This window comes from Diachasma alloeum, unplaced genomic scaffold (genome assembly GCF_001412515.2).
Source record: "Diachasma alloeum isolate Michigan unplaced genomic scaffold, Dall2.0 Dall_scaffold_00277, whole genome shotgun sequence".
Taxonomy (NCBI): Eukaryota; Metazoa; Arthropoda; class Insecta; order Hymenoptera; family Braconidae; genus Diachasma; species Diachasma alloeum.
The window spans coordinates 107,337-128,344 of NW_021680416.1; the positions used below are offsets into that span (position 1 = coordinate 107,337).

At 34.3% G+C, this 21,008-nt stretch overlaps 2 protein-coding genes across 2 annotated transcripts; one reads left to right on the plus strand and one right to left on the minus strand.

The window, feature by feature from the left end:
• The first annotated feature begins 6,795 nt into the window (after positions 1-6,795).
• LOC107038068 (geranylgeranyl transferase type-2 subunit alpha) lies at positions 6,796-11,774 on the plus strand. The gene is made up of 7 exons (XM_015256947.1): positions 6,796-6,885; positions 6,950-7,060; positions 7,127-7,245; positions 8,786-8,973; positions 9,057-9,254; positions 9,903-10,493; positions 11,219-11,774. Exons 1-7 carry the CDS (start codon positions 6,883-6,885, stop codon positions 11,659-11,661), a joined length of 1,653 nt encoding a protein of 550 aa, XP_015112433.1. The 5' UTR covers positions 6,796-6,882; the 3' UTR covers positions 11,662-11,774.
• Positions 11,775-12,849: 1,075 nt separating this feature from the next.
• On the minus strand, positions 12,850-19,197 carry LOC107038025 (4-coumarate--CoA ligase 1-like). Its single transcript, XM_015256889.1, has 7 exons — positions 19,177-19,197; positions 18,980-19,108; positions 17,704-17,914; positions 14,742-15,220; positions 13,674-13,851; positions 13,123-13,571; positions 12,850-13,002 (listed from the first exon to the last, which is right to left on the minus strand). Exons 1-7 carry the CDS (start codon positions 19,195-19,197, stop codon positions 12,850-12,852), a joined length of 1,620 nt encoding a protein of 539 aa, XP_015112375.1.
• Between the last annotated feature and the right edge of the window lie 1,811 nt (positions 19,198-21,008).

Consider the following 21,008-nt stretch of genomic DNA (forward strand, 5'->3'; position numbering starts at 1 on the left):
GATTTCATGGCTTCTTTTTTATTTTACGGGTTTTTTCTTTTCAGCGAGTTAACGTTTTGCAATGATACGGCGGGTTATGTGGTCTCATTCTTTCGGGGAACAGAACAACTCGCAAGATGTACCCTTGAACTCGAATCCTTTCATTCAAACGGATTTAACGATTTTTATGGCCGTTTTTGAGAGAAAAGGATTTTTGGGAGAACAATTGGGGGGGATTCTTTCTCTATTCTGACACCTTCTTTCTTCAAGATCTCCAAAAATTCGGAAAAAATTCTGGTCTTTCATGAGGGATCGGCATCAATCATTATTTTAGTAATATTGCTTTTGCTTCCGAATGGAAGCTTTGTAATCGTTCAAATGTAAGTTTTGGATTTTTTGTGTTAGGGGAGGGTGGGGTAAAATAGACACTAGACTTTTTTTGAATTATTCATAACTCAGAAACAAATTTATCAATTGAGCTCAGTTTAGGCTCGCCACAAAGAGAAAGAATTGTTTTTTGTATTGAAAAAAAATTATTAAATTTTATCAACATTTCGACCCCTCATTAACATTTTAAAAAAAGTCAAAAGTGTCCGTTTTACCCCAACCTCTCCTATATGGACTCAGTATGATCTAAAACGTCGGAAAATGAAATTTTTAGACCTCGTCTGTACGCGTCTGTCTGTGTGTGTAGTAATCGACAATATGGAACTGTGAATTGATTATTGTGTAAATAATTTGAAACTTCATAAACGGATTTTTCGATTGTACAAATAATCGTCAATCTTCCGAACTCAATTATTGATTGATAAATTAAGGCCCGGGTGGATTATCTTTCGAACGTTATCTCGTTTGTTTTTCCATCTTCATAATGTAAAATATATCACAATTTCCATTGCATTTTACATCACACAGGAGTCCCTAAAAAGTATGATTATGCAATCAAAAAAGTAGAAAGAAAACTGAACATTCTCAAAGAGGGTTTTTAATAAAGATTAAGAAATAAGTCCAATAGAGAGGAAACTGTGAATGGATAATTTATCATGGTAACTAACGATCTGACAGCCATTGACTATTGTGATAAATGACGACCTAACAGCCATTAGATACATCAAATTATTAATTTGCAATTTCCTCTCAATTGGGTTTACTTTCCAATATTATTCCAAAATGCTCTTTGAAAATGTTCCGCTTTTTTTCAACGTTTTTTTGATTGTCCAATATCATAATTTTTGTAAACTCCAGGGCTATGGAAAACTGAATAGCAATTGGAGATCATTTCATATTATCGAAATAAAAAAACAACCAAAAGATAATCCACCCGGGCCTTAATTCGGAATTGTAATATTTAAGGCCTGGGTGTACTATCTTTCAAATGTTATCTGGATTTTTTTATCTTTCCTAATCCAAAATTATCAATTGAGTGGTACATCATGTAGAAATTTCTAAAAATTATGATGGAATGATAAAATAGAAAATTCTGAACTTTTTCAAAGAGCGTTTTTAATTGAGATTCAGAATGAGTTGAAAAAAGTGGAAATTACAAATATCTGATTCGCTGTGACAAATTATCTATTAGCTGTCATTTTCCACGGTGGATAACAAAACACTAACTCCTCATGGGAAGTGACAGCTAAGTACCTCAATTTTCAAAACAGTGGTATGTAGTCATCTGTCATTTTTATGCGATAAAAGTGTGATTAAAAAATTCTCCAAAATATTACAACTTTTTTCAAAGAGCCTTTCCCGTAATAAATGTCTCTGTGCAGTGTGGAATCTAAGGGAGATAGCGAAATTTTTATAATAATATTTGTTGTAGCACTCAATCGGCTCGACGAAAAGATTGTGAGAAAAATTTTGCCATCTCCCTTAGATTCCGAGATATTCATTGAAAACTGGTCAATAGTCAAAATTGACTTGTACCGTTTTACCACTTCGCTACTGAATTAAATTAAGAAATAATTGAATGTAGCCGAAACCCCTAATTTCTGGACGACTGGGCCATATATTATTTATTTATTTAATGGCCGTCAATAGAAAAAAAAATTGATCACATGATTATACACGAATAATATTAATGGAAGGTGAAATAATAAATAATAAATTATTTATGGAATATTCAATGCAAGTTGAAAACATCTAGAAATTAACACCCGTCCAGATTGTAATAAAATGTGTTCTCAATTTTCCCTTCATATCAACGATCGGCATGGTTTACAATCAAATAAAATCAGGTTTTAATCAGCAAAACTCTTCCCTCTCGTTGCTATGCATAACACTTGGGGTATTGATGGCGATTATTTATTGCAATAAATAGTAAATGAATTATAAATAATGGTAATGAATAAATTTGATTCCTTCAAGGGATGCAAATAATTCTATCATTTGATAATTTCATTACACATGTTATTACGTCGGTTTATCTAAAACTCACAAGAAGTGAAGAAAGTGAAGAAAGTGCATCAGGCTTATAATCTTCATTTTTTTCTCATACGAGTGTTTCACTCTGGCATTTTTGAATTTATATGAATAATCTTCATTTCACTAATTTTGTTATTTTATTTGTTTGTGAAAACGCAAGAAAAAACACTCTTTCTGGGAATTCTTTTCAGATACACGAATCGAAATTGAAATAAAAGAATAGAAATCAAGAGTTTTTTGCATAATATTGCATTGAATAGTGAGAGGAAACTCGGTAAATTTAGCAAGGACGGGGCATCACCACAGAAATGGCGGAATTATGATAATTTTTGCAGACCAAGTGATAATATTTGATTTCTACGAATTAACATTTCAGTGAGTTTTCGGAACGAACTCAGGGGACGTTCATCCCATCCATCTCGAGCGTCAGAAGGACCAACTTCTCATTAACGATCCCATTTTTCCATGTCAGTATCGAAGCGGTAAAACGATTTAAGTCGACTTAGGGGAGGGTGTGCTTGTACCGCTCAGCGGGTAATACCGCTCACCCGATTTTCTCCACAACCATCAACTTGAAAATTTCTTTCTGTTCCTGATCATGAAGAATTTGATGATAAGATGCGATTGTCGGAAAAATTTCACTTTATTTACCAATTTAAATATGAAAAAACACGTAACGAAGTTTTGAGGTCTTTATAGTGCAAAATTTGTGGACTTTTATTTAAGATTTTTGATAGTTTCAAACGCTGAATTTTCACATTAAACTGTGGTTAGTCGATTCGTGGTATTTTCGTGCATAATTTGAGACCAATTCGAACTCAAAACTCTACTCATGTCAATAATTATCAACAATTTTGTTGACGCCGAGCGGAGCCGGTACTACCGCTCATAGGATCAGCCACGTAGTTGCTCGACAGCACTCGAGTATAGGCTAGATTGCGGTGCGAGCGATACACGCAAAACCTTATGAGCGACATTGGAATCGTGCCGAGCGGTATTACCCGACGGCGGGTAGTACCGCTCAATAGGCCTTCTCTTTTATTTCCAATCAATTTTGTGGATTCTAAGGAGAATTACGTGAGACTTCTTTAACTATTGAACTCGTTATTCTCGGAATGTATACACTTCAAGAATAACGAGTTCAATAGTTAAAGAAGTCTCACAAATACGTTTTTTATACTCAAGTTGAAATATAACATATAAAACTGGCATTTCCCCTTAGGTGGGCGGTACAGGCACACCCTCCCCTATCCAAGTATCTTTTACGCTGAGAAAAACAGTAGAGTTCTCAAACAAGTCTTATTCAGACCAAAAAAACATTGTTAGTTAAAAATGATCAAAAAAGCTTTTTTTGTGCCAAACATGCGAAGCGTGGGCCAGGATTGAAAATTTTTATTGCAAAAATAGATTTAGTATTTTCAAAAAAAAATTATTCTCTGCGCAGGCAAGAAATGTAATTGCTAGCACTACTGTTTCGCTATTCGATGCTCCCATACGTATTTCGCTTCCGACAAATGTCTGTTTTATATGAAATAAGGGAGAATTGAATAATTGCAATCATCAAATTTGTCAATTAAATTGCGAGAAAAATTTGAAAAAATTCATGAATATAATATATATATATATCATTCCAATTGAATTTTGCGCAGAATTATTATTTTTTTGGCCATTCCTCGTTTATAAATAAATAACGACTGAAATTGTTGTAACTTTTGGAAATGTTATTTTTTAGGCATGAAAGGAATTTCTGGTAAAATTCTGAATATGAATAAATTTGTTACGATTCGTAATTTTTTAAAATTACAATTTTTTAATTATTTCATCAAACCCTACGGGGCTAGCGCACTGTGGTGGTGGGCAGGCTTAGCTTTGGGAAGCTATATGCAGCGCTGAGCGTGGTCACTAGTTGGATGGATGACCGCACGGGAATACTTCAGGGAAGAAACATCCCAGACAGCAAATTTTGCCGATAATTTTGACTGCGTGTTGTCGTCCAATTTTTGCGGAAATTTTGCTGATAATTTTGACAACATGTCGGAATATTATGACAGCATGTTGCTGATACCTTTTAGCGGACATTTTGCCGATAAATTAGATGATACATTGATGGTATATTTAACAAAAAATTTTGGCGACGAATATGGTCATTGAACGTCGTAATTTTGAAGATAATTTTCCTGTTAAGTTTCGAAAATTCTTTCCGGAATTTTGTCGACAATTCAGCTGTAAATTTTCGGATGCTATATCGACAATTTTCTGGCAAATTGTCGGCATCTTGTTTTCTGGGATTGTTTGGAAAAACTGGAAAGAGCATTCGGGAACAACAAATATGCGGAATAAAAAACGAGATGAAGGAATAAGAAACCGTAAAAACCGAGAGGTATACGGTGAAATGGAATAAATAAGTAAGTAATTAGAGATTTTTAAAATGTTCTTTAATTGTTTAATATCGAGCCTCACTTTCTCGAGATTTCACTGGAAAAAAAATAGCCTAGCTACTTGGATATCCTTAACTAAATTTTCGAGGAAAATTCCCAGATCTAAGTACATTGTAAAAAACCCATAATTTACGTAATAAATGTAAAAATGTAAAAAACCAGCCAACGTTACCTTTTATCGTATAACTCGTGAAGCTTCGCGAAGATTATACCTCGCGAGGGTGAAAAAAGTCACGAGGTTCATACCACGACAAGATCATACGTCTCGAGGGTCATGCCGTGCAAGGGATGAATTTTACAAGGATCAATCTCATTATTTATTTATCTCTATTGAATTCGTCGCGTCATCATCTTTTGTCTTGACATTAACTTGTTTCATTCAACATTCGTAAATGGCAAAACTAATTCAATTGTCTTTGGTAGCATTTTTGAACTCTTCAGAACAAAATGGTTCTTTTCAGGTTCAACTGCACTTTTCCGGGGCTCCAAATAATAAAGTGGAGAATTCAATAAAGCTCAATAGATAATGAGATTGACTTTCTCACAATGGAGATGACTTGTGACTTGGTCTTTGAAACGTTTGACCCTCGTGAAATTTACTCTTTATAAGATATGAGGCTCATGTCTTTGAGTTTCTTAAAATGCCGTAAATCATCGTACCATGTGATACAGGCGATGAAAGTATTTATGTCATTAGACCCTCGGTTTGATCGCGGTTTTCGGGCCCAACGACATAAAATAGCGTAGGGGAGGTTGGGGTAGAATGGACACTTTAGACTTTTTTTCAAATGTTAATGTTGATGAAAATGTTGATGAAATTCAATAGTTTTTTTTTCAATGCAAAGAACATTTCTTTCCCTTTGTAATGAGCCTAAATTGAGCTCAATTGATGAATTTGTTTCTGAGTTATGAATAATTTTAAAAAAGTCCAAAGTGTCCATTTTACCCCATCCTCCCCTATATCACAAGGCGATAAAAGCATTATCTGGCGAATGTGATTATAATCCGAGCCGAAGGCGAGAAGGCGAAAAATAAAACAAACTATCATTATATTTTACTGAAAAAGAATTATTATTATTTCAAATAATTGATTTTTCAGTTTTATAATTATTATTATTATCATTATTATTATTATTATTATTATTATTATTATTATTATTATTATTATTATTATTACATGTATATATGTACTACTGTATATCGCCACCGTCCTTCTAACGGCGAATATTATTAAAAACTATCATTATATTTTACTGAAAATAATTATTATTATTTCATACCACTGCGACACCACATTCGCCAGATAATACTTTTATCGCCTGATGACATAAGATGTCATATTTCTGACGAATGTGGCTTTATAACCCGAGCCGAAGGTGAGAATTTCAATCACATGAGTCAAGAAATTGTTTTATCGTCGTGTGACATACAATATTTTATGTCTCTGTACCTGAAAAACGCAATTTAACCGAGGGAATCGAGGTTAGAATCGTGGTTTTACGGTCCTAGGGACATAAAATGTTATGCCCCAAGTACTGAGAACCGCGCTCTAACCGAACAAAGTGAAGTTAAAATTCGCGGTTTATCTGTCCTTGAGACAGAATATACTATTTTTCATGATATTTATGTGTCCAATAACTGCGTCTTCGTCAGTCGGAATAAAATAAAACATTCTAGTAACCGAAAATTGCAAGCTTTTCAAAGTAATGTAAAAATACGTACGATTTCTCTATATTTTGATTAAATTTAAAAAACTCCAATAGAATTCTCATAGAAAATAGAATCTCAACAGAAATGCAATAGAATTTCTTGAAGAAAGTGGTGTTTTTTTTTCAATAAAAATGTTCTTTGAAATTTATGTGATCGAAAAGTATAAGCGATAAGAAAAAGTATTAGCAATAAGGAATAAGCAGCAATATCATATAGGCACGACTGGGCACGTCAGCTGATGAAATGACACATAACCTTTTTCGTACACAAACAAGACGACAGCACCAATTGTTAATTTGTACATTGAATTGTTTCGATAATCCACAGAACAAAAATGGTATGAACAAAATTATTTGATTCTATTCCTCACGAGTTATTTGACAATATTTTTTCGTTATAAGCACGGTCGTGTCAAAGTCCGCACAACAGCTGAACAGGAGGCAATAAAAAAAGTGGAAAGAGCCAAGAAAGTTGGACAGTATAAAGCTGCCATCAATTTAGTCATTCAGAAGGTTTGTTGATATCCATGAAGAAATTAGTTGACAAGTTATTATAATAGTTCTGTCTGTAATGAGCAGAGAAAAGAGAAAGTGTACGACGATGAGCTCCTCTTGGTCACTGAGAAAATGGCACTGCAAAATCCGGATATCAATTCGGTCTGGAATATCAGGAGAGAAGCTTTTGAACATCAACAGTGGTGAGTTTCATTTATTGTTCAGGGGGTGGGGGCAGAATAGAGAATTTCTCAGCCGTTAATTAATCGAGATTCAGAGAGCACAATTGAAGTTTGCATTTTTGAGGTCGTTTTCCATTATTCAAAATGAGATTAAAATAATCTTCTTTGCATTTTTTATTTTACAAAACATTAGATTTACAACAATTCATTGCATTAGACGCATGAAAAAATAATGAATAGAAAAACCTAGTGTTTTCTCAATTCTACAGCATTTTCATTCAAATTCTGATGAAAACTTTGTTGAAAATATTGAAAATTATGCAATTTTGGTGGAAAACCAATAAGTTTGATTTTTCTATATTAACTATTGTCTCAAGATTTTGTCTATGGAAATTTTTGGGCATAGATTTTCTCAATTTTTTCAAATTTTAAGAAAAAAAAAGTTGGAAAATTTATGCCTAAGATTTATATAATGAATATGTTCAGAATAAAAAATGTAATGACATTCAACGGAGTTTTTCATTTTTCAGTATTTGTTGAAGAATGAAAGATTTACAAAAAAAGATTAACAAAAACTCATTTTATCCCACGTATAAAAAAATATATAGAAAAACTTAGTGTTTCTCCTCATTCTATTGAACTTCCAGTGATATTCTGATGAAAATTTGTCTGATTTTTTGCTCTGATTTCTGTTGAAAACTGAAATTTTGGAAAAACATCAATAAAATTTAATTTTTTTAAACGAATTATTCTCTCAAGTTTTTGTCTATTTGAAGGAGCTTTTAATTTTTCAATGTTTGTTGTAGTGTAAAATGGGATTAATATAATTTTTTTGCATTTTTTATTCAGAAAATATTGAAGTTTTACAAAAAATCATTTTGTCACATATGAAAGAAAAAATACAGAATAGAACTTCTCGTAATTCTTTTGAATTCCTATTAAAATCTTAGTAAAATTCATTGGTTTTTTGCTGATTTCTATTGAAAATTATGCGATTTCCGAGAAAAAACAATAGATTTTTATTTGTCTGTATGAATTATTCTCAACATTTTTTTCACGAAAATTCTTGAGCATTAATTTCCTAGTTTTTTTCAGAATTCATGAAACGAATTCGGGAAACTGATGTTTAAGAATTTTTACTTGAATACATCTGAAAGAAAAAGGAATATAGAATAATCAATTATACATTCTAATAGAATTTCCTAAAGACAACATTAGCTTTTTCTATCAATTTTTATCTCATCAGCACATCCTCCTAAATACCAATTCTTTCGGTATTACTTTTCATTGCTCAGTAAATACAATCATTTGGTGGATAAAATATCGCTAACTCAAAAGGAAGCAAAAAAATAATTTTTTTGGTGATACAATTTCATCGAAGCCTCCTCTCAATTCGAAATATTTCAAAGAATTCTTTACCATTTTAAACTCTAAATATCATGAGAGAAATGGAAACAATCAACTCTGAATAATGGAATTGGCAATAATCTTCAAATTAAATATGAATTAACAATAAAGTTCATTCCATTCACTTCACGAATAGAATTTTGATAATTCACAGGACCCAAGAAGAATACGTAGAGCGTCTCAAAAAAGAGTTGACCCTAACTGAGAACTGCCTACGCGAAAATCCAAAGTCCTACAGTGTGTGGCATCACCGATGCTGGATAATCGATCATCTACCAGAGCCAGATTGGAAAACAGAGCTGTCACTCTGCGCTAAATGTCTCAATCTGGACGAACGAAATTGTAAGACATCACAACCATTTTCATATCCATGATTCAATGATTCTAACAAAAATGATAATTGCTCATTTCTGTATTTTTTCCAGTCCACTGCTGGGATTACAGACAACATCTGGTGAAGAAAGCTGGGATTTCCGATGCAGAAGAGTTTGAATTCTCCACAACAAAAATTTACAACAATTTTTCTAATTATTCTTCGTGGCACTATCGAAGCAAAATCCTCTCGAAAATGTTTCCTGATCCGTCCGGAGAGTTACCGATTATAGCTGACAAACATAAAGAAGGTAAATTTTAGAATAAAAATGCAAGAGAAATGTGGAGTATTTTTTTCAAATTGATTCATTGGTTTGCATAATATCTCAGATTCAAATATAAATATCTAAATATTCATGAGATTGTTTTTTTCTAAATCTCACCATGTTTTACAAAAAGATTCTTATAAAAAATTTCCTATCAAATTTTGAGATATTTATCCAGACCAATTTACATAAGTTTCGTGGCTTTTCGTGAAAAATAAATCCAACTCTCTTATTTGAAATATTTATAATGGAAAAATCATCAGATTTTAACAATTGTTTTTTATATTTTACTTGCAATATTGTTTAAAATTATTTCCCTGTTGAAGGTTTTTACAAGATATTTCTAAATTAGAGGAAGATTGAAAAGTTTTCACACAGAATCTCTATTGTAGCTCTAATTTTGCTGTACACAAAAGTTCTTATGAAAAATTTCCTATTCTTTTCAGACCCTAAAATATTTATACAAAAACCGACGTAATTTTTATAATTTTTTTATAAAAAACAATCCAACTCATGTTATTTAAAATATTTATACTGACAAAGTCACCAGATATTAAGCTAGATTTCATGTTATTCACAATACAAGGGAAAAATTATTAAATTAAAACAATTAAAATCCTGTTATTCCCTCAGAATTGGATTTAGTTATGAATGCTACATTCACTGATCCCAACGACTCCAGCGCCTGGTTTTACCAACGTTGGCTCTTGGACTATTCAAAACTCCAGCCAAACACCCTATGGCGAGTGAAAATAACTCCAAATAGAGCTATAATCATCTTCCATGGGGATACATCCCTAAAATCAACCGATCTCACCTTAACCAAAGACACTAATGAAGTAGACGTCACCTGGTTCTCCTACAACGACAAAAAATTCTCAAAAATCTGGACTGCAACATTCCCCGAGCCACTAGACCTTTCTTGCTCAACTATTTCCATTAAATACGAGAATGAAGAGTACAATCTTCTCAAGTCCGATGACATTTGGTTCTACAAATCGTCCCATTCACCGATAGATAAACATAACAAGGCCCAGTTGAAGGAGCAGATGGAGAACTACAAACAGTTGAATGAAATGGAGCCGAATAATAAATGGGCCATTCTCACTGGAATTTTTCTCATGAAGAATTACGACCTTGTGGGGTATCACGAGAAGATTTTGGAGGATCTGAGTGCCTTAATTAAAATCGACAATCTCAGGGCTAATTATTATACTGATATGAGTAAGTATTTTCATTGTGTTCAAATTGTCTAGAATGAAAAATTGGCAATTAATTCTCCATGATTGTAAAATTATCAGAAAATATTTTAGATCTTTTATCATGAAAATTTAATTTTGGATGGAAATGGTTTTTTTATAATTCTCATTCGAATTTTTCATAAATCTATAGACAATTCTATTGAACTTCTATTGAAAATTCTATTATTTTTTCGCCAATTCTATTAAAGCATTCTGCACCTTTACTGTTAATTTTTTTATAGAAAATGTCCAATAGAAACAATTTCCATTAAAACATCAGTAGAATTTCAAACTTCTAAACAACTCTTTCTCTTAAAATATTTTCTATAGGAAATCATCGACATTAATTTTTCAAGTTTTTTTTACTCCATTGACCCTTTCTTATCAATAAAAAAAATTAAGTTAGAAAATTTGAGCCCAAGAATTTCTATAGAAAATATCTCAATAGAATAAGTATAGAGAAATCAAATTCTATTGATTTTTCCTATAAAATATTTTTCATTGAACACTTCTCTTGAAAAAATAGAATATAAGCTGCAGAATTGATTAATAAAATCGATCAAAAACTGATAGAAAGTTGAAAAGAAATTCAATCGAATTTTCCAACGAATTCGCTAGGTTTTTCTATTCATTTTTTTATATGTATCGAAAAATTGCAGAAAAACGTTTAAATTTCTGATGAATTAATGAGAATTATTTATCACTCAGGAAGTAAATGCATCATGGATTACGAACTCCACAACCTCTGGAAAAACGAAAACGATACAGGGATAAATTCCACAATAGACTTATCAAATCGTGAACTGACGATTCTCTACAACGAACAATACTTCAGTCTCTTCGAAGAGGTGAACCTAGGGGCCAATCAACTAGGTAATTCACTGCATCGACTGGGGGCTCTGCAGGAGTGCAAAAAATTGTCATTATCGAGCAACAGTTTGAAGAGTCTCAATGGTTTTCCGACCCTACGTAGCCTGGAGATTCTATCTTTACGGAATAATGAACTGACGAGTTCAGACGAAATTTTGGATTTAATTGAGAAACATAAACTCGTTAAACTCGACCTGAGGGACAATCCGATTTGGGAGAATTCTGATATTATTGCTAAATTATCGAAGAATAATCCAGATATCGAATTTGTTACTGACTGATATTTTTTATAAAGTGAATGTATACTGATAATTCAGCATTAGTTCATTTTTGCACATGTTTATTAAAGCTTTGATTACAATTCATTGAAAGTAAATGAACGAAATTAAAATGCCTCATTGTTTACTCACTAGTTGTTTTAGGATTCCAGCAGAATTCATTTTGATCATACCAAAGAAAAACCAAAAATAGGGATCTGACAGTAAACAGACACCTGTAAGTGCCTTCTATTACCTCAAAAATGGGAAAAACATGAACATCATGGTTCAAAACAGATTATGGAGAAAAAAAATTAAAAAATTCTAAGAGAATTAAAATTTAGAGAGAAAGAATACCGCACTGTGCCGGGCACTCTGCCAACTAAGCTGCCAGGAATTACGGAAATGACAATAAATTATGAAATGGCGAAAATATATTCTTGAAATGTGTTCAATGGTGTGAATCGGGTATTTGCATTGCTTGTACATTGTTGAGGCTCACACTGGACAGTTGAAAGGTGACTCTCAAAATGCTGTAGAAATGATATCGCTCGCTAAATAGAAAAAGATGGTATTGACTATTTTGGGATTTTTTGGTCAATGAAGTGGAAAACAGTATAAACCTAATCCAGAGAACATGAAATCTGGACGATTTAGGCTCTGCAGAATTATTTTAACTTAACTTTTGAAGACAATTTTTTTGGCGTATACGACCTTTTTCCATAAATATTTCTCCAATAGTGGAAACATAAAAAAAAATTTGTCCACAGTTTTCTCTTCATTTTTCTGATATTTGGTCGTACTTTCAAAGAAATAAAAAAACATTATTTTAGCGAAATTTCCATTGAAGAAAAATTTACGGAAAAAGGTCGTATGCGCTAAAAAATAGTCCTGAAAAGTTGGGTTGAAATGATTCTAGAGAGTCCAAATCGTCCAGATTTCATGTTCCCTAGATTAGGTTTGTCTGACGTTTTTGCACTTCGTTGACCTAAAAATCCCAAAATGGTTACTACGATCTTTCTTCACTTAACACGCGATATTTTCAATCATTTTTTAAACAAGAAACTGAGCGATCAATTATGTTTCGACTGCTTGCGACATATTCCTGACTATTTCAAGAATTTTCCCCCAAAATTTCACTTTTTTGTACATTGCCGACTGTTCCCATCTGATAGACTAAGTACCTTAATCATAAGCCATTCATACACAATTTTAATGATCATTAGCTAAATGTCGAAGTAGACCTTTACGTATTTTCCCAGAATTATTATACACCATTGTATCAATGAATTTAACACCCCCTCGAAGCCTCATGTGATCCGGCAGCTGTTGCTCAACCCAGCCCTCAATTTCCTTCTCCGTCACCTGAAGACACGATCCAAGATCAATAAAACATCAGCTGTCAATACTAACGCCACTATACGGCTTCATAACGGCGCATGTAACTTTACTCGAAGAGAAAGTGACTAAATTTTTTTGACCTACCTGAACATGAGGCTTCTTGACAATGAAAGCCATGGGCTGTTCTACGTCTTCGTCATGTAGCTTAGAAACAACCGCAACTTCAAGAACACCAGGATGCTTCAGTATGCAGTTCTCTACGACACCAGCGGGCACATCACTGAAACGAAATCTGATGATTTCCTTGATCCTATCGACGATGAAAAATTCACCATCCTCGTTGTAATACACCAGATCACCGGTGTGATGCCAGCTGTCTGAATCCAGTGTTATCTCCGATGCAGTTTTATTCTTGTAATAAACAATCGATAGACATGGAGTTCTGACGCACAATTCTCCTGATTGATTGGGACACATAATAATCTCATTCTTCGAATTAATCAGCTTAATTTCAGTGTTCTCTGCGGGTATACCACAGGCGGGGCACTTGTGGTCTCTCATCGTATACGTAACGGCACCGACTTCTGTTAAACCTGTGGACTCATCAATTAACATTGAAATACATGAATCAAACGAATGATAAAACAATGAAATTACTGATGATATAATTCGAGTGATTTTGTTCGTCTTCTTACCGTACGACTGCGACAACCACGTTCGAGGAAATATGGCGTGCAGATTTTTCTCTATTTCCGGTCTGATGTAGGACCCGCAATACCTGATGAACTTCAGCGAAGATAAGTCGAAATCTTCGGGGTTTGGTAATCGAGATAGTATGTTTATGTGCTCCACCCTCAGCATCGACCAATCAATCTTTAATATTGAAAAGGCCGTGGAATTGATTAAAAAGAGTCTATTAAATCAAAAAGGGACGAGAGGTAAAATGATGGGAAGAAACAATCCGAAAACAAACTAGAATAAATAACAATTGAAAAAGAAACTAATTTCAGAGGAGGGATTCAAGGGGAAAGAAAAGGAAATGAATGAAAACATGATAGAACTTATACGAGGGTTCGATATTCATAATATTACTCCCTGGGGGTGGGTTCGAATCCCACTTCTGACACCAATTAAAAAGGCCGTGGAATTGATTAAAAAGTTTTTATTAAATTGAAAGGGGACGAAAGGTAAAATGACAGGAAGAAACAACCTGAAAACAAATTAGAATAAATAAACAATTGATTTCTATTCTATTTCTGTTTTTGAGGCCGTCCAACTTCCAGGTTTTACGGGCCGTTATCCCTTTTAATCAGGACGTTCCGTTTATTAGGAAGTAGATGATATAGAAAAAAACTGGCTGTTATCCCTCTTAATTAGGATTTTTCTTCTATCGTAGGAGTCAATTGTAAAGATTATAAAATTAGAGAAAGTCATTTTTTTTCATATACAATCATTTACCAAAGTTCTGAAACGATCTGAGCTTGTATCCTATGCATTTTGTTTCAGAACTTTAGTAAACGACTGTACAATTGAAAAAAAAAAACAATTTCAGAGGAGGGATTCAAGGAGAAGGAAAAGAAAATGAACGTCAACATGCAAACGTGCGTATTAAAAATACTTAATTTATCAGAAATTGTAGGAGATATCGAAGAATCTTGATTTGTCCACAAACGCTTCATCATCGAAATAACTGATAGACCATCTCATCACTCCAAAGGCATCGACATTTCGATTCATATCTACCCAAAAGAATTCCACGATACCTTGTACTTCTCGATGACTCTGCACAACTCGGGAATGTCCGTGAACTTGTGGATGACATATGTCGAACGATTGATTATTGAACTCAGAACTGTTATGATGATAACAGTCCAAGCGGTCTCGATGCACCAGGTTCCCACTTTCCCGTGGAGTTCTTCCCGCGGTAACCAGTTTAGGTCCCTCTCCAGGTGTCTATAACTGTACTGGAACACCTTGGGATAGCCTGTTGTCCCTGAAGTGAACATCAGCATTGCGGTTTCCGCCGGGAAGCGAATGTTAATCCATTCAAAATTTTCAACCTCCGATGGCTTCTGCTCAAGAAGAATCTCTTCGAAGGATGCTAGTCCGGGGAGACTCCCGAAAACTATAATCTCGACTTTTTCATTGCTGATATCGTTGTGCTCGTGCATCATCTGCGCTAGATCTTCATCGGCGAAAATGATCTTTGGCTCGATCATATTCATGAAGTGAGATATTAGCCCTGTGAGAAGAAGATGGTGATGTACTGATGGTAATACGGACACAAAATTTGAATAGAAAAACTATAGCATATTGGACGGAAGATTCTTTTTTTACGGCCTTTTGAGTCCTCTTTTCGAGTCTCATTTCGGCACTCTATCCAACCCTATGCATGCGGCTGTGGATTCTACACTGTACCGCTTTAGCACTTCTATAGAACATAGGGGTAGCATGGGAAACCACAGGAAACCCACGCCGGTACAGGCGGTTACTCTATTAGCAACCTCCCGCTCGCCAGAGCTTTCCGTTGAAAAATTCGGTTCCACGGGGAATCGAACTAACAACCTTTCGCAGACTAGACTTGCGTCTAGTCCACTCGGCCACCGGCGTCGGTAACAACAGAAGATTCTATTGAAATTCTATCAGAATTCTATTGGAAATTGTGAAATTCTGCCATGCCATTGTGTTATCTCCAGTGTTCACAATTTTTGGTCGAAATTTCCGACATACTCCTTGGAAATTTTTATCATATTTTAGTTCCACTGAAATGTTAAGGAATTCCGTCATTGAAAATTCAATTTTTCACGAAAAAATTAATGAGAATTTGAAATTTAAGTTCAATAAGTCCGTGGAAATTGATGGAAATCGGGAAAATTCGAGTAAATATATTCTTAAATTTTCAATCTATTGAAAATTCAGCGAATTTTGGAACGAAAGATCCATGCAAGTCTTTCATATTCATGAAGTGAGATATTAGCCCTGTGAGAAGCAGATGGTGATGTACTGATGTTAATACGGACACAGTAGTATCCGTAGTTGAGTAATTCTCGTCCTAATACTGCTTAGAAAGTTGAAATTTCAATGAAATCGGAAAATTCACAATTTTTCCCTTTAAATCGCATTTAATGTCAACCTCCTGAAAATTATTAGTGCATGACTGTCCATGAAATTTCAATTTTTTCATAACGGTGTAATAATCAACCGGAATTTTCATACAATCCGAGAGAATTTCCTAGCGAAAAGGCTGTTTTCTATTCACTTTTTTCATGGGTGACTTTTGGCACAGATGCAAGTCATCGCCTGTGTTCATAGAGGGGGATTCCCCTCTTTCATTCGTACTTGAACAAATCCGTGGCAAACGCGTGACGCCGGCAAAGTGGACCGATTGTGACGAACTTTGATATTTGATATTTTTGTTTATAAACAAACATTCTAGGATTTTGAGTCGATGATGCACGTTCTATTGACTTTTTCAAACACTATTATTTCAAATTTTTTTATTGCTGATATCGTTGTGCTTGAACTCCACGTCCGCTGGATCTTCGTAGGTGAAATTGTATTTTTCCGGCCTGTTGCGATGGGGTTTTTTTACTCGTGTGGCGTTTGCCTCCGAGCCGTAGGCGAGGACTGGCCAACCACACGAGGAAAAAAAACCCATCGCAACAGTCCAGGAACAATATTTTTCAAGTTTTCGAGTTTGGGAAGTATGTAATAGCAATTCTCAGACGAGAAATCGTGAGAAGCAGTACAGAAAATAATCTTTGGCTCGACCATATTCATGAAATGAGATATTGGCCCTTTGGCAGACAGATGATGATTATGCGCCTATAATTTTTTAATGGATATGTCATGAAACAAAATCAAAAGACGATGTTTTAGCGAATTATCACTCCGAATTTTAAAAGAAGTAGAGGAGGGTAGGGCAAATCGGGCCGGGAGGGCAAAACGGACCGCAGGGCAAAACGGACCACTGACAAAATTGGTAATTTTTTTTTTCTTCCCTTCAAATCAGGAACACTGAATGTGTTGAATTAAAAGTGAGTTTCTTCGATCGCAACCGTCACAGGGGTTTTATAGACAATAAGTGTCGTTGAACTTCAATTTGATCAGATTTACTAATCACCTCAAACCACAAATGACGTTAAATTTTTATTTTTGCTTTTATTCGGAAGCAAAAACAAATATTATCAATTGATCCACTCGGAAGCCAAAATAATATCAATAATCATGGCGACGAAAGCCTCAAAAATAAAATATTATCAATTTTCTGTCAGTGGTCTGTTGTACCCTTAGAGTCCGTTGTACCCGCCTGGTCCGTTTTGCCCCACCTTCCCCTACAATGAAAATTCAACAGAGCTTTCTAGTGAAACGACTCGATTTTCTATTGACTATTCTTTCATAGGTGATCTTCGGCATAGTCATCGCCAGTGTTCACCGACGGGGATTCCCCTCTTTCGTTCAATAGGTACCAATCGTCTATAAAGGGACGAATGGGACAAAGTGGGACATTTGCTGTAAACTTTAATAGTTGATATCTTTGTTTATGCAAACTTGCACAATTTGTAATAGAAATGACAGAATTTTTCATAAAATTCTAATAAAAGTCCAATAAATTGCACTTTTTCTAGAATTAACCAGACACTTTACGGGAAAAAAAATCGTCTGAAATTGGCGGAATATTCTCGAGAAATTTGCTTACTAAAATTATTAAAGCTATTTTATTACCATTGGCTAGCCAATCGAATGGATACGGATTCAAAACACAACCAATATACAAACTGGCCAGTATAGGAATCACAGTATCTTGATGATTGTTAGCAGCAACTGCAATAGTATCTCCGGGTCCAATGCCTCGTTTCCTCAGCCATAGAGCACAGCGAATGCTTCTGTCCATCATAGCTGCGAAACTATCCTCTTCTCCGGTCGCAGAATCGATCTGGCACATATTCAGTGTACGTTAATCAATTAAACAATAATGGGAAACTACATATTTGCCGCCGACAGAAAAATTAACGAAAAATGACTGTACAATCAGAGAAAAAATTCAAAAATTTGTCTCTAGGGTTTTTACTTGAAATCACAAAAAAAATATGAAGCAATAGTAAATTTTTAGAGTTTTCAACGGGAAAATATAAAACAGATTTTACGGTATTTTCAACGAATTTTCTGGGAATTAAATTCCTCTATCCCTCTCTGGGAATTAATTTCCTCTATCTATTTTTACGAAGGAAAAATCTATCTTTCTTCGTAAAAATAGATAGAAGAAATAAAACATACGTACGAAAAAAATTAATGGAAAAACCTAACGAGTTTGCCAGAAAATTCTATTGTATTTTTATTGAACTTTCTAATAATTTTCGGGTGATTCTATTGAAAAATTCCGCAAATTATCTACTCCTTTCATTCAATAGAGCAAATAAAGTAAAAACCTTGAAAAATTTATGCAAGCAATTCCTATAGAAAATGTCTCAATTACGGATTTTTCAGTCCAGCGTCTGAATACCCTTGTGACGTCATCAGTGATTTCAAAACGTTGAAATCTTCAACTTTCGGCAATCAATAATCTATAATAAAAGGAGATTTTTCCCGGTTTTGCAATAATTAATTGGCAAAGCATCAGGACACATAACTCACGATGAGGTAAACATGTTTGTTATCTTCTCTATAATGAAAAGGAAATTAATAAGAATATTTGTTCACTAACATTGTTCGATATTCAGTGCCAAATGTTATGCAAAAATTGATATCAACTATTCACTGTTCATTCTCCTGATTAATGTGAATTTTATTAGAATGGAGAATGGTACTATATTGATAATGAGAACGCTCAATCGTTTGATCGATGCATCGTTTGGATATGTGTGCGAAGCGCGCATTTGATCTCGTTAATTAAAATGCAATCTTTCTAATATTTATAATTGAAATCATTAATCATTTAAGGTTAAAACTGTAAATTAAAATTTTTCTTAATTCCTGCAAATTCCTATTGATCTCAACATACTTGCCCAACAAAGTTTGGCGCTTCCTTCAAACTCCGCAGCAGTCTCTTTCCAATTTGTAAATTTTCCTCTGGATAACTCTTCGTAGGCCCCTTCCAAATCCCATCTTCAAAGTTTATATGTGGATATTTCTAATCACAAGAATTATCCAATTTATAAAATTGTGGGAATAGTATTTTCTCACATGGAAGAAATTTACCTTTGACACTGCGTTCATCATGCTTCCAGTTTTGACAATACGTGACACGTCTAGCTCCAGACATAAAATACCTAAACTATGCATTCCCTATCTTTTTTGCAGTGGACTTTCCGAACTTCGCAAAAAGATACACTCCGATAAACAACAAGAAAAAACGGGTGGTGGTAGTGAAGCAATCTGGCAAGGGGAGGGGGGCACTCGATCATAGTTGGACACGGCAAGAGAAATTCTGGTGGTGGTGGAGAAATTAGGGTGCTATCACGTATAGAAAATTTTTTTCGTATATGATATTCAGATATTTCTATACGAATATTTTTTATACAAATCATTTTTATACGATTTCTATAGGTTTGATTCTATACGACCCACTGCCACATGAATAGAAATATTTCGTATGGAGTCGCGACATTTCTCTACGTTTTTCTCTGGAGCGTTTAGACATCTTTCGTATGAAAACAAAAATTTATGTAAAAATCTATGTATAGAAATAATTCGTATAGAAATATCGGAATGTCATATATGGAAATCCTATAGAATTTCTATATGCAATCCGTATAGAAAATTTCTATACGATTTTTTCATACGTGATGCGCCAAACCATGGGATCATACCATGGTCAGCAAAAAATTCGGAGGTGGAAAGAAGCATAAGATCTTCAAAAATCATAGTGCTTTATCCAATCCTCGCTCACACACGAAGAGAAATGTTCAGTAAAAATGACGGAACTCACAATTCGCTTACCGATTACGGAATCGACTCAGAAAATTTAAGTGACGGTATAGTAATTTTTCACAGGAGATTCAGATAAAAATTACGAAACGCTCTGGAAAAATTCCGTGACAGTTCCGCAAAATTTTCTACAACCACATTTCGCTCCGGAATTACGGAAAAGATACGTAATTTTTATTGAATATTTCTCTCCGTGCATCCTTGCCTCCCACGTCTGAGCACTAAAGGCACAATATTGTGTCTTTATCAGTATCAGTATCAGTTCCTCTGTATCAAAGGAAAATTTCGGATTGTCTTGCCTTTTCAATTTTAAATTGCATAATACGGACTCAATTTTAAAGGCACAATATTATGTCTTTATCAGTATCAGTATCAGTTCCTCTGTATCAGAGGAAAATTTGGGATTGTCTTGGCTTTTCAATTTTAAATTGCTATGTCCAAAAAATTTCCGCAGCCGTACAATCTTGTAGTGAAATGCCTGTGATTTGTTTTTGGAAAAATCCAGCAAACGATTACAAGTGATTCAAAAACCCTCGAACATATATAGTTAATACGACGTATTTTTACCGTTGCTGGGTAATCGGCTCATAGATTATGTTCATTTTTTTACGACTTTGGAGAGGGTGGAAAGAATGTGTTATAATTTTTCCATTCGAGGATGGTGAAAATATTTCCGTCGAGTAGATGTCCCATCTTGAACGCTTTAAAAACAGAATGCGATAATCAGCTATTTGTCGTGGTTAGCCCCTCGCATTTTCCACCGCATTGTGTACACGCATTATGCACGTCTTCGCCACGACTAATTGGCGTGGATGCCTATATCATTTTTATATTACTTGAATTAATGTGAAAAAGACGACTTGTAGACACAGTATAGAAGGCATCATAAACGTCTAAAGTTTCGACCATATACATCTGGTCGAACATCGTTACGTGTATTCTACGTGCTTTCAAGTATCAGATGTTTACTGGGATCTCCTCAGCCTGACCGTACACTGATAGACTGATTCATTTATTCCAAGAGAGATTCGTTAACTATTAACGAATGGTAGAGTTGAACATGACCAAAGGAATATTTGTTAATAGTTAATGAATGGTTCACG